This window comes from Electrona antarctica, assembly GCF_951216825.1.
Source record: "Electrona antarctica genome assembly, chromosome: 14".
Lineage (NCBI taxonomy): Eukaryota > Metazoa > Chordata > Actinopteri > Myctophiformes > Myctophidae > Electrona > Electrona antarctica.
Genome location: NC_136795.1, coordinates 12775121 through 12790133, shown reverse-complemented (window position 1 = coordinate 12790133; position 15013 = coordinate 12775121). Strand labels below are relative to the sequence as shown.

General features: G+C 40.8%; 1 protein-coding gene across 2 annotated transcripts; it reads right to left on the bottom strand.

Annotated features, from left to right (window-relative positions):
• Window positions 1–148: 148 nt before the first annotated feature.
• On the bottom strand, window positions 149–11599 carry LOC306936850 (caspase-7-like). Of its 2 annotated transcripts, XM_079520482.1 has the most exons (11): window positions 11511–11599; window positions 7702–7985; window positions 6895–6933; window positions 6569–6595; window positions 2739–3014; window positions 2541–2575; window positions 2305–2413; window positions 2043–2083; window positions 1719–1827; window positions 928–1498; window positions 149–711 (listed from the first exon to the last, which is right to left on the bottom strand). In XM_079520482.1, the coding sequence occupies exons 2-11, from the start codon at window positions 7967–7969 to the stop codon at window positions 522–524; spliced, it is 1665 nt and encodes a 554-aa protein (XP_079376608.1). In that variant the 5' UTR covers window positions 7970–7985; window positions 11511–11599; the 3' UTR covers window positions 149–521. The 2 variants fall into 2 exon arrangements, with proteins under 2 accessions (XP_079376608.1, XP_079376609.1); XM_079520483.1 differs by lacking the exon at window positions 2739–3014.
• Between the last annotated feature and the right edge of the window lie 3414 nt (window positions 11600–15013).

Genomic DNA, 15013 nt, shown 5'->3' with positions numbered 1-15013 from the left:
TCTTCAGAATGGATTGCAGAACTTTACTTAACATTCTGGGTTCACAAAGAGTCCTCTCGAATCATCTAGTGAAATGAGACTCCATGATGAGAAGAATTTCATAGACATGTTTCATAGAAGTTTAAAAAGAAAAGTCAAAATTTGAAAACAATAGTTATATGTTTTAATATAACTTTGGAGGAAACCAGGGTAGTTAATCGGGCTTGACCAAATGGATTCATACACACAAATACTCTGGTTCCACAAATAAAAGCATACAGATTACATTACATTATATCCTTTCCATCTCATTAATACACTTTAAAATACTCCCCGATGATTCATTCCCCCCTGACATTGATTTTAAGTTCTTTTAACAACTTCTGAGTTCCATGTACATTGGGTAAGATATCTACATGTTACCTATTAAAAAGGAATAAAAATGCCTGTCAAAAGCACAATTAGATTTTACCCAGGACATTCGTTATTAGTCAATATTCTTGTTGCATGTGAAAGCACTCAGTAATTGGGGTGTTGTGGAATCATTCGGATATCGGTGTGAACACCAACGATTTCCTCAGGGTAGATCTTATCACAGACATCTGCTTTCCCTCCTCCTGGCCAGCCTCCTTCATCTGTTTTGCCGAATTGGCATCAACCTGATCCAACGATACCTCCTTGTCAGCCATTTCCTTGTTGACAGCAGTGAGAATAGCCATGAGGTCTTTGTCCCTGTAACAAACACAACAACATTCAGAACACTCCAAAAAACAATGCACTGTAAGGTGGCAATTAGGTGGTCAGGTCTAAAACATATTTTGGACCAAATGTTTGACTTTGGACCAAATGTTTGACTTAATATTCCTTTATAAATATTCATACATTATATTATGTTATATTAATTCTTTTCATGTTCTTTTCATGTTGTTAAGTGTGCTTTTGACTTACACACGACTACCTTCTTCTAGCTGTTTGCACAAAGACTGTATGAACCAGCTCCCATCTCTGTGGCTTCTGAATGCTTTATATTTTTCTGTGGTGGCCATGAAGACTAGGAAATCTGCATCCACAGGAGTCTTTGGGGCTTCCGGAAGTCCTGGAGAGCTGTCTGCTGCAATCCCACACTGAATGTCCTTACCCTGGCAGGCCTGGATGAAGAACACTTTGGGCTTGTTCAGAAGGACAGGGCAGCCCTTTCCATTGAAAGTTGTAGTAATGTCATCAACGAGGAAGGGATTCCCATCGGTACCAGAAACAGAACCCTTGTCTCCGTGACTCATAATGCAGCAAACAAAGGCATCTCTGTGCTGTGGAGGATCCCCAACAGTAAGGTCAGTGAACTCCTCTCCGTCCCTGGACCATTCCTTTACATTGGACTTCTGTAGCTCAGTGAGGGCCTTCTCAGTGGGGTCTTTCAAAGAAGAGACGTGTTCCAGTGTCTCCTGCATTTGACTCATGGTTAGGTCTGTAAACATCAACACCCTGAAGCCCAGCCAGCTGAATGTCTCTGCCAAATTAACTGCAGGGGAGAAAAACGTACAAACTCTTGATTTTAAGCTTACACAAATAAAAGAACACACACACACTGGCAATTACAGTATGGTGTTTACTTTTCAACTTTAGATGTCAAGTTGATATGCTTGTTGAGAGTAATTTATAACAAGTGCAGCCATAGAGTGACAGAATTATATAGATAACCAATGTTGCAAACAGTATAAGTGTCATAGTATGCATCATACCAGCGTCCTTCTTTGATCCAAGTCGTTTAGCCTTGGGGTCATTCTTAAAGTTCTCATTGTTTATGATCACACAGAGACCTGGTTTGCTGGTCAACTTGTACCGGTCATCCTAAAAATAGCAGAGGCAAATGTTTTAGTTTTGTACAAATACACTACTGTACAATACAATGTCTGCTCCAGGAATATACAGAGCACAGTGCATGCATACTGTACATACAAGTTACTATGAGCAGTTATGGAAGCAGTTTTGAAAAAGTTTGCTACTCTCTGTAAGCGAGGGCAGTTTTTCTGTTATGGTTTGTTTCAAAATATACTTGTACTTACTTCTTTTGTGTCCTTTCGTTTTTTGCTTAGGAAAGGGCCGTCTGATAGAAAAGGGTGATATGAACTAAATTACATTTCCAAAGTTAAAATGTCTGATATAAAAAGGTTTACACGTAAACTTTGTTTTAAAAACTAGAATGGTATGTGGACTAGAGTGCTTCATAATCATGGATCTTCAAGGATCTTGGACTTTTATTGCATCCGGGTGAGCAATACCTGTACTTCTTACTTTTTTGTTATTATTAGACCACCAAATTCATACCAGTATCCTGGTTTGTTCCAGGTCGATTATATGCAGGTTTCTCAAAGATCTCATCATCCCTGGTACCAGTGAGACCTGTAGTTTTGCTGGTCAACTTGTTCCGGTCATCCTAAAAACAGCAGACAGATTTTGAGTTTGGCTCCAATACTGCACAATGGTATATATTATATAATGTCTGCTCCAGGACTAAACAGACCACAGTGCATGTATTACTATGAGTACTAATGGAAACTTACTTTTAGCTCCTCCTGTCTGTTGCTTTGGACAGGGCCTGGGTGAACAGGGCGAGAAACAAAATTAGTGTGTGTGTGTGTGTGTGTGTGTGTGTGTGTGTGTGTGTGTGTTTGTGTGTGTGTGCGTGCGTGCCATAGACATATAATATAGGTGTGTATGCATGTGTGTGTGTGAGGCTTTGTAAGCGTGTAGTCATTCACACTCTTCCTCCAGCAGGAAGTCTATATCATCGGGTACTAGGTCTTCGTCTAACTCTGTAAGCTTGGCGTGTAAGTGGGCAGCTGTGGCGTTTTTCCTCTGTTTTCTCCAAAGGTACAGCATTTGATAAACTTTGTCCACGTGGTCCCGTGGATGGTTCTCCCCAATCTGCTGCAGTTTAACCTCGCTGATACCCAGCGATATGCCAATCTTCCTCCACGCATTTCCAATTTTATTAGCCACCTGCATCAGCTGCTTCTCTGTGACGATTTTGGAGTCTATGAAAGTGTGAGGGAGAGTTAGGGAATTATAGTAGGCTACCACGCTTCTACAATGGACCTTATTGCAGATCCAATTTTACACTGAGTTACACTGAGGATTTTACTCGTGATAGTCTTGATGTTCCTTTTCCGAGTGTAAAGAAAAACAAACATTTCTGTTCAATAATATACTGTATATTACAGCTCCATCTCAATGAATTAGAATATTGTGTAAAAGTTAATTTTCCTCCGTAATATAATTCAAAAAGTGAAACTTTCATATATTCTCAATTCATTGTGCATAAAGTGAAGTATTTAAAACCTTTTTTTGTTTTAATCTTGATGATTATGGCATACAGCTCATGAAAATCAAAAAATCCTATCTCAACAAATTAGAATATTTTACGAGACCACTAAAAAAAGATTTTCTTAAACGAGAAATGTCGACCATCTGAAAAGTATATTAATGTATGCAGTTAATACGTCTTGGTCTGGGCTACTTTTGAACAAATTATTTCATAAATGGGGCGTGGCATGGAGGTGATCAGACTTTGTCACTCGAGTGCATTTAAAATATCTAAAAACACATATTACCCACGTAAAACCCCAGAAACATGTTTATTGTCTCGTTAAAATAAGATCTGGTTGCAAAAGGAGTGAAGTGGCCCTTTAAGGTGGTTGGTTGCACACTGGACGCGTTTTTCGGAAAACCGACGGAAAAAACGCTGCTAAAAATCCGAAAACGCGTCCAGTGTGCAGGGACCTTTACCCTAACCCTAACCGCAAGCATGGCGCAACCATATAGTAATAAAAGGAAAGAGACTGAACCGGAGCATTAGCCCCACCCCCCACTATTCATTTCAGTAGAAGTTGCTCAGTGGTGTTTTGAAGCATCCGGAAGAACCGTCTACTTCTACTTCTGCAAATGTGGAAGTGCAACCGGGCGCTCAATGTTAAGCCAGCTGCACAGGGTTTCCTCGTCATGAATCCACGGGTCCGCCTGCAGTTCACACTCCAACCACTAGGGCCGAGTGCTTCAACGCTGGAGAGCCTGGCTTGGGCGCAACGCATGTCGGACCAACGCACTGCCGCTCACGGAAGCGAGCGGCAGTCCAGTGTCTTATCTGCTGCCGCCCCCACCACCCAGGATATTATACAGCATTGTGTGCCTCCGTACATTGACAAGCTTTATGTTGATGCTAGAAGGCTTTCTTACCTTTATTTGTAGTTGTGCAAAAGTGAATTATTGGCTATTTCCCTCAATGGGGCTTGGGTTTTTGTGCTAATTCGCTTATTTCCATCGAAAAAAAAGTAGTAAAGTGTGCCGCTTGGGATACTATTTACATTATGAAGAGAGGATATATACAAAAAAAATGATTTTTGAGCGATGGAAATAAGCAAATTAGCACATCACCCCAATACCCCCATTCAATTCAATGCAATTCAATTCATTGAGGAAGAGTTTTACTGGACCGTTATTTGCACAGTTGTGAACAAATTGTGGAAAACCAGGTGTGCCATGGTGATTCACCAGGAGGCCATCTCAGGAGAGGTGGTCTTTAAACAAATACAAACTGAACTGAAAAGACATTGATATTTTGTTTTTGTATTGTAACTTATATGTATATATATGTAACTTAATGTAATATTTGCATAATTTGTAAACCCCTGAATAATTTTCAATAAAGTATATAAAAAGGTAGGGGAAATTTTGCACAAAGTAACACCTGGACCTCTTTGGTGGGGACGTAACAACTACAAATAAAGGTAAGAAAGCCTTCTAGCATAGAATTCCCATTTAATATACTTTTCAGATGGTCGATATTTCTCGTTTAAAAAAAACATTCTTTTAGTGGTCTCTAATTTGTTGACATATGATTTTTAGATTTTCATGAGCTGTATGCCATATGCCACAATCATCAAGATTAAAACAAAAAAAGGTTTTAAATACTTCACTTTATGCACAATGAATTGAGAATATATGAAAGTTTAACTTTTTGAATTATATTACGGAAGAAAATGAACTTTTACACAATATCCTAATTCATTGAGATGGAGCTGTATATAGATGTGAGAAGATATATAGAGCCTATACAGTATGTGGTATTTATTTTGTTTATTAATTTGGTGTCGGCATGTTGGCACTGGAATTGCTAAAATGTATCCTGTGTAAGGGATGGGTTGTGACTTAACACAACATGGCTGCCTTTTCGTGTGTGCAGACACGAAAACAACATTAGGACAAGTGTTATTGTTCCACTTTACTTTTTTTTTTTAATTAATTTTTATCCCAAGATCTTTGCAACCCAGTTCTTTCACCCAGTGCCAATTTTCTAATGTAATCCTGGGCGCTACACTTCCTCTGCCAACCTGGGAGCGGACTGACCTCATGCCTCCTTCTATGCCTGAGGAGTCAAAGCTGCTTCTTTTCACCTGACAGGGGGGAATTTCCCTGGCCGGACGTAGCGCGTGGAAGGAACACGTTATTCCGACCAGTTCCTTTCCCCTCCATCAGGCGCCCCGGCTGGCCAGGGGGAGGTAGTTTTAGAGACCAGGATTACTGCATGTTTTTGTGAGGGTACCTACTACCTACCCTAGGGGACACGGGGAGAACATGCAAACTCCACACAGAAAGGCCCTTTCGCCAACCCCTCCACTTTACTTTTTCTTTCTAGTGTAACCCCAAAGTTTGCCAGACCACAGTTTTGGCGTCACGCAGTTGAGTCAAATTCACCGGCTTCATCTGGAATCGTGCGGTTGCTTTTTGCTAAGAGATTTAATTTCAAGAGTTGAATTACATTTTCCCCATTGACTTATAATGGAAAGATGCGAAAACTCACATTCAAGTATATTTTTCTCAGAAACCGTAAGGGCTAAAGTTACAACACTGGGATGGGAGGTTCATAATAATTACAAAAATAAAATACATTGGTTGGCCTCATGGTGGCGCGATACCAACCCACTTTACATTGAACCGTAGGTCGTGAATTAAAAAAATATTTTACCCTGGATTCCTTGGGGCATGAAGCATCCCCATGTGTCAGGATAGATTTTCCACCATTTTGAATTTCCTTCGTAACCGTTTGTTGCAAAAACATGATTTGTGAGGGATAAATCCCCTGAATTACTTACACATGACACATCACAGGGGTGGGTTACTTGATCTTCAACAAGATGGGATGTTTCAGAACATCATAGAATGTTCAGATTGCTTTTTCCCCTTTGGAGTTATTTTATCAAGCAGCATTCATATTTGAGCATTACAGATTGCATTATACTGCTCCTGTTTGAGCATCCTCATCTATTATAAGCTGAACCTCTGTGACGTTCTGAATTAGGGCATTCCTGTTCTTCACAAATTCAGCTTTCATCATGTCTGTCAAAAAATACTATTATGTTACTTGATTTCTGTCCTCAGAAATGTAAAGGTGTATTGCACTTGTTCAAGTTCAACAGTGACTGAAACAAAAGGACATCAAATACAAATGCTCTCTTTGCTCATTGAATTAGTAGTTCTAGTAGTTTGATTTCAGCGTCAAATATACAGGTCAGAGACAAGTCCGTTTTCTTACCTGCAGTTTTACCAGGTGCATCCACACCTGAGACATTTGGAAGAAAAGATACATTAATTTCATGTTCCTAATGTGAAGAAGGCAAGCAGCCACAAAACAATGCAACAGCAGAGCTAGCAGACACAATGTAGACACTGCTTCAGAAAATTGTATAATCTCAGGGAAGAATCTGAAAGTCTGAGAATCTTATGGTAAAGGTGCACTGCACTTGTTTAAAGTTTAATAGCACTGTTGACTGAGAAAAATAAGAGCATCAAGCATGCATTTGATCGTTGTCCATGTCATTATTCTGTAGGTCTTGGTTTGATTTGAAGTAAAGTTCTTACCTGTTGCCTTGGTACTCTGAGGTCTTTCCACACCTGCGGCTTTTGAGAGAAAACAATAATCACCATCAAAAGCTGTATCAAACACTAGATTACTGCTAAAAAGGATAATATCTTTGATGAATCAGAAAATCTGATTTAAATGTTTAAATGTTCAACTTTATTATCCATTCATCTATTGACTGTTGACGACTAAAGACTTGCACCTGTTTAGTCTGGCTTTTACATACGGGTAGTTATTTGTGTTAGGTCCTGTCTTTTGATTTGTGTCATATTGTTCAAAATATAATTGAGTAATAGTACAAAAATATTGACATAAAAATTTACATAAAGTAAGAAAGTAAAAGTAGTCATTATGCAGAATGTCCTATTTCAAGTTTTCAAATGTATAAAAATCTTTTGAAAATAGCTATCGTCTATTTTCAAATGGCCGAAATGTATCTAAGGTTGAAGTGGTTAATGTATGTTTTGTAATAATAAAAATCTATCTACAAAGTAACTAGTAACTAAAGTTAAAAAATAAATGTAGTGGAGTAAATGTACAATATTTGGATCTGAGATGTAGTGGAGTAGAAGTAAAAGTACTGGAAATTGGAAATACTCAAGTAAGGTACAAATACAGCAAAATTGTACTTAAGTACAGTACTTATTAAGTAAATGTACTTAGTTACTTTACACCACTGTCTGTGAAAGGTGCTCTATAAATGTAGCAGTGTGGGTAGGTAGGGTGGTCTGGGTGGGTGTATGATTCTGAATTATTGTACCAGTCCGACACGATAACCTGTAAACATATATCCTCTGTCCACCTACCTTCGGGTATATTTGCCAACATGGCTGCTAGATCATCCTTGTCGATCTTCCTCAAAGCCTTCATCACGATCTCCCGAGCATCATTCGTGTATTTCCCTATAATCAGATTGACTAGACTCTCCCTATTTTTAGCATTTTCCAAGGCGGCAACTTTTAGTGGCTTCAAGCCGCCTACAAAGTTGTCAGGCTGTCGCAGTTGCCACTTGAATGACACTATGTCCTTGTCCTCCAGCTCCTGCAGGATTTCCAAAAGCTTCTGAGCATCCATGATTGATTATAGTAGCCTACAAACAGAGGATGTTAACATGTCAGGTTCATTCTCTTACTGCTTTGGGTGTGAAGAGACACAAGCTTTAGTTGAAGTTATTATGCACATCAGAGAACACTTGGAATTGTTATTACATCAAGTTTGACTCCGTTCCACAGATAAATAGGAGAGAGACCCAGTGGCGGTCCGTGCCGAAATGAACTAGGCCTTCAACCCCACGACGCGCTGTGGGCTTGTAGATCGGCTATTCCCCCCCCCCTGTCATATGTTCTTATACAACATTAAACCACGCAAAAATTGGTGGAACTGAACCACACTCATATCAGGCTCTGTAATATCCCAGCTATGCTGCACCGGCGGGGACTAAACACATGCAGCGCGTGCGCGCGTGCACACACACACACACACAAGTGGCTCCGCAGCGCACAGCCACATAAGACTCGGCCACACACACTGTCAGCACGGACAACCACACGTCCTGAAGTCCACACCCATAGCCTATAAAACGATCAATCAATAAGCTGTGTCGCATCGCGATCGCATGTATATAAATATTATATAAAGATCCTTACCATGGCTGCCTGCATCATACCAATGGTCTACCCTGCAAGCTTTTCTTGAAGTCCTTCCTTCTCGAAAAATGCTTTGACTGTAAATCCACCACTAAATCTGTTTCTTCTCCTCCTTCAGCCGTTTTCCGCGTTTGTTTGTGAGTTAAATCTATTTAGCTCCTCAATCAACCCACAAATGGGAACTCGCGCAGAAAGTTTGAAACACCCAGTTCTCTTTTCTCATTTGACAATATTTCCCCCCAATGATGGGATCCAAGCAAGACGTTAACGTCACCAAAGGCCAGCTAGCTGGCGCTCGTACTTGAAAGAAAACGCCCAGCAGGGCAAACTCGAAATCTGATTGGCTAAGGAACCTGTCAATCTCTATATTGATCCCATTCATTTCAACAGCAAGGGGATTCACTGGAGTTTCTGCAGGCCTCCCGGTAGAGAATTTTACCCGGAGACAACACAAGGAAATAATCTCATTGGTTAAAAAAACCCAAGGGCTGTTGTACCTGCACAGAATGGAAGCAGAGCATCCAGCCTGTCTGAGTGAAAAACAGTGCAGTGGCAGCGAAATAAATATAATATTATATATAATATTATAGATATAATATTTGTTAAAAAGAAAAACTTATTATAAAATATAAATTTCTGCATCAGGCAAGTGGCATCAGGCAAGTGGGCCAGCAGAGAAGGCCTTGCTGGCCCTGACGGCCCACCACTGGAGAGACCCCAGTTACTGAACAATAACTCCCACAATGTTTATTATGGGAATATATAACTATATTTCTCGATTGTCTTTCTCTCTGCATACATACTTTTCGCAGTGGCGGTTGCCTTAATAGTGTGAAATGCATAGATTGTGGGGCCTACATAATATATTAGAAGCTTTTTATCAAGAATTGATCAATGTCACCATGGTCCACATACTGTACAGTGTACACTGTACAAAAAAACAAACAAAAAAAGTTTTTTTTTTTCTTCTAAAGGGCACATTGCCAAAAGCACCCCCTAGTATCTATCTGTGCACGCCACTGCTTTTTCGGACTTTGTACTTTTTGATAAGCACACATCTAGCTTAATTATCAACTCATGGTTGTGTATAAGACGGGTAGCAATGATTCCACGCCGGGGCGCTAATGACAGGGTTGTCACACACATACACGGGTCACACCTGCAGTAAGCAGGGGGACCCCAGGTGTGACAGCGATGACCTGCCTCACAAAAATGATATATTTGAATGACAGAAGGGTTTGGGCAGATGGAGATCATGTCGCTCAACATGATCTTGTAGCTCCAACAGCACCTGACCTCACCCACCCACCCACACACACACACACACACACACACACACACACACACACACACACACACACACACACACACACACACACACACACACACACACACACACACACACACACACACACACATTTTATTATTGTACCTAGGCCTACTACCAAAATCTAATTGTATTAAATGGCATAATACAATGCCTAAATATATATATCATATATATCATCATCATCATCATCAAACTATAATTTGGCCAATGTCTGAATGTGTGTGTGTCTGAATGTGTGTCAGAAACACTCACAAAGCTCCACACTGCCTGCACCAAATCACTCCCACTTTTCACACATAATTGACCATAATAATATGGAGGTCTTAACTTAGCCCTTTTTCCAATTTAACAAATTATAGATTAATAATGAATTTATTGGTGAATTAAAAATGCGCTCAGGGCGCAGTACCCCCTGCGGCAATATCTCACTCACAACAGGTAAGCTCCTCCTCACTGCCTGCACCAATCACTTTACACAGGCATTGACCATAAATGGAGGTCTTAGCTCGTCTCCTCTGCTCCCACCGCAACACAACAAACAGTTACAGTGGCCATACACACGCTGACGCCCCTTGCTTATCTTATGTTGCTGCATCACGCTGGACCAACTGCTGCTTTCACATGTTGACTTCCACCACTTCCGACATCAACAGTCCACGTAAACTTTCCAAACTACTTTCGTTGTGCGCGCACGCGTGTGTGTGTGTGTGTGTGTGTGTGTGTGCAAACTACTTTCGCTGTGCACTCGCGCGTGTGTGTCAGCGCGTGTGTACTGTGCGTGTGTGCACACGTGGACAAGCGCACATTTTCTGTGTAGCGTGCATGTGTGCGTGCGTGTGTGTACGCCTGGACAAGTGCACATTTTGAGTGAGGATGCAACCGTCTTCAGTTCGTGCGGCTAAACCTTATATATATACTCTATGGGCTAAACACAACACAAGATACAACTGTCTTCCCTCTCCCACCCCTCCCCCAACACACACACACACTGTCACTCAGCGTGAAGTGGCTACAGCGCACGCTCCGGCGAAAACGGCTAATCTACAAGCTCACAACATCACAGGTTGCAAAAGCCATGAGTTCTCTCAAGCCAAAGCTCAAAATTGACACCATTTTGGACGCAAATGCACCTGCAATTGGATCTGTGCGACTTACCAAATATATCTGGGAGTACCTGTGCGACTGTCCATACTTTCTGTGGTGCATGTCAAACTGGGTCCTTGATACATTTCAAATAGGGGTCTGTGGGCTAATAAGTGTAAATGTTGCGGTCCTTTCCATTCAAACGTTTAATTCCCTACCATGCATTTGTAAGAATACTTTCATGTTATACTGCTGTTTTTATTCATTACAAAAACACACACACATATATTATGCAAGTTGAAATATATCAGAACGGGTAAGGACTAGTAGGCCTATATATAATTATTTGTATATAGGACGTCACAAACTTTGGTTCTGCAGTGGATTCTGCCAATGCTTTTCAATGGGAACAGAGCATTAATTGAATTATCTTATTTACTATAGCAACTATTTTAACCATTACAATAATAATTCCCTGTGAAGAGTCTGTTTTCCCTTCACTCCATTGAGTACAATATTGAGCTTAGAATTAATCCATCAAAGTAAAAATACTTACGTTGTCTTTTGCCAATTTCTGAAGTTAAAATAAATCTTCCTTGCGTGTGCTCTGGGTCAAGCCTTATGAAGCAGTCTTAAATGAGCAAGAGTTGATTTCCAATAGACTACACCCCATTTCCTGGTTTGTGTTTGTGTGTGACAAGTCACACACAAACACAAACCAAGTCACAAAACGGAAAGTGAAAGTATTTTGCCATAATTACTACAAAGTGTTCAGCAAACGTGTGTATGCATGCACGTGTGGCTCATTCGAACACCAAGATAATCAAGATTCAAGGTACAAGGTTGTACTTGATTGTTACATCTTGTGTACAGTACATAAGAGTAAACCTATTTTGGTTTGACTTCCTTCAAACAATGCAGCAGCATAGAGCATAACAACAGTAGAATAATGATTCTGTCCCACTTTCATTTGGGGTCCCCCAGGCTATAAACTGCAAAGGGGAACAGGTACTGTCGCCCATATTCCATCTCGCCAGCAATCTGTTTAATAACCATATCTAAAAATCTGAGTGGGATTATTTGATTCCATCTTTATATAAAACAAAATTGCCCAATACTAACAGCCAGTCAGCAAGTGGATTCATGAACGTAGAGTATATATATTTTAGGCCAATAAAAAAGAGTATATACCAAATTTCTCACTTTAAACAAAAGAAGCCGGACTATAGTGAAACTGACTTACATGGCTGGTATGGTACGTATGGCTGGACTTAAGGCATATCTCTCCTCTCCACCCTCCTCCCTCTCCATTGCCACTTCCCCCCTCCCTCCCATCTTCACACCAACATCCCCACTCAGAGGTATGTCACACTCCTTCAATACTCTCTCTTTCTCTTCCATCTCCTACACACACACATGCACGCACGCACACGCACACACGCGTGCGCGCACACACACACACACACACACACACACACACACACACACACACACACACACACACACACACACACACACACACACACACACACACACACACACACACACACACACACACACACACACACACACACACACACACACACACAGACAGACAGACACACAGTCACACATGTAGGCCTATACACCAAATGTCAAACATTTCTCTTCTATTGGACCAATTGCACAAATATGAATGCCATGACCTGCACTGTACGATGTGATGCTAGAGTGCAGACTATAGCCGACACCAACTGAATTCTGCTCCGCAGCAGTACTGACTCCACTCACTGAGTGTACATGTCTTAGCCCCATACACTAGCAGTATACTGACTCCACTCACTGTGAGTGTTCATGTCTCAGCCCCATACACTAGCCAGGCCCGGTTCTTCCTACAGGCCGACTCTGTCCCAACTCTGTCTGCCCAGTGTTCCCCCAGTGCCTCCCCAGTGTCCCCCCAGTGCCTATTTGAAGCTATTTGCTTTGGTGGCAGTAATTTCACTTCTGTGTTTCCTAATCGCAGCCAGCCAAAACTGAAACGTGATAGGCTCTAGGCTGGCTGATCTGCTGCTGTGTCTTGCTCAGGGACACGTACATCTCCTTTTCTTTGTTGTTTTCTTTTGTTTTCTTCAACCATGTCACACGTTAATATGCATGGTGAATGGAAGGAGTATGTAACATAACATGTAAGTTTTCAGGGGACATTGCATAGAATCTGCAACATATTTACAGTGATTTGTACTTGCACCACTGAGCTGCATCCATCTTGTTGGCTGCATTTAAAGCTGCAACACATTTACACTGAAAGCAGGCATGGCATATACCTATACTGTCTAACCTGAGTCCACCAGATGGAGGCGGTATTGATTCACAACTTCACAATATACAGTAGGAGAGTATACAAGGACACACATTAAATGTTTACAGTAAGGTTACATTCACGATTCATGTGAACTCCTTCAAAACCGCTCTCAAAGGGCACCTACGGACGGCTGCAATTCGAAACTGGCCCCCATAAAAAAAGAAAAAATCTTAAAGCACAACATTCCTTGTAAATTGCATAGCCTATACTTTCACTTTCAATTGTGTGGGTACTGTTTCTGGGAAAGGGCCTGGTCGATCTGAAGTATATGAGGAATTGAGGATATTGCTCATCTGGATACCATGAAGACCAAACATCCTACAAAGATGTTGTTTTCTGTGTTGTTATTCATGTCCTCACTGTTTTTGCCTCATTCACTGCCGGAGCCTACTGCCATGCAGCAGTAGGCTCCGGGCAAGCCTGCTGAGTAAACTACTGATGATTATCGGTTGATAATATAACATTTGAAGCGGGTGCACACCATAGGGTTTTCCACCGGGAGAGACGAATTCCTATACCAATAGGACAAATTATTACTTCTTCTAATTAGAATCACTAGACCTGTACGTGCCCGTCGGCCACCGGCCTACTTGGGAACGATGCAACTTTAATATTGGGAACCTAATAATACCCGGGCCGTTGTCAACTTGTCATAGCACCCGTTTTAACCCTTTTGTGCCCATACTGATCTAGTATGCAATACATGTTGTCATACCACCCATTTTAACTGTCTGTCTGTGTCCCACATGAGATCTCTGTATCTGTCTGTCTGCCTGCCTGTGTATGAAGAGTGGACTGATTAAGTAAATTGCCATGGCAATCAATTGGCAATCAATTACGAAGTGGAATCAAAAATCAAAACATTGTCGTTTGTGCCTTGCACCCTGTTCCATATTAAACTTCCCCTGCGGAACCTGACTTTCCCGACCAAATTGATAAAGACCTCTGTCTCTCTTAACAAAACATTTTTGTCATCAAAGTTTTTTATTGATTTTACAATAAAGCATACAAAATACACATGACTTACACAAAAGAAAGAGACAAGAAAAACAAACAAAAAACAAAACACAACTAGCAGTGTAAATGGACAACACCCCTCCACATTCTGTTGTTGACAATAGTGATTATATCATCTGTAATGTACCAATTACAAATTGTTAATGCAACCATCGTTTAATATACAAATAAAAGTAGTCCCATATTTCATGGAACTTTCCTTTGACATTGTTCCTCCTGGCAATTGAGTATTCGAAGGATGCAGTTTCAGTTATAAGTTGGGTCCAGTCTGTGATCTCTGGCGTAGCAGAGCTCTCTCTCTTAAACACGACTTTTATTTGTTTTATTCAATTTATTTGGTTAATTGTACCACTTATGAGGGATGTGATGTGTGCATTAAATGTATATTATGAATGAAAAGTAGTTTGCTAAAGACATGATTTATACTTACTTTGTGGATTATGATTATGTCTGTAAAGTTTGGGAAATGTTTTCTTTTTATTTTCACTAGTGATGTTGGTTAATGTATAAATTCAACCTATGCTCAAGACAGTTGGTTTGACCCCACAAGGTAAAAGACCAGACTAGGGGCATTTTATTGATTCCAGGTAGTAGAGGGAAGGGCACGATGCTGATAGCGCTGCCCTTAGAAAACAGTCAGTAGCTCAGTTTATAGCTAGACTGACGAAAATGAAAGCCTGGGTACCGAGGCTATAGCTAGA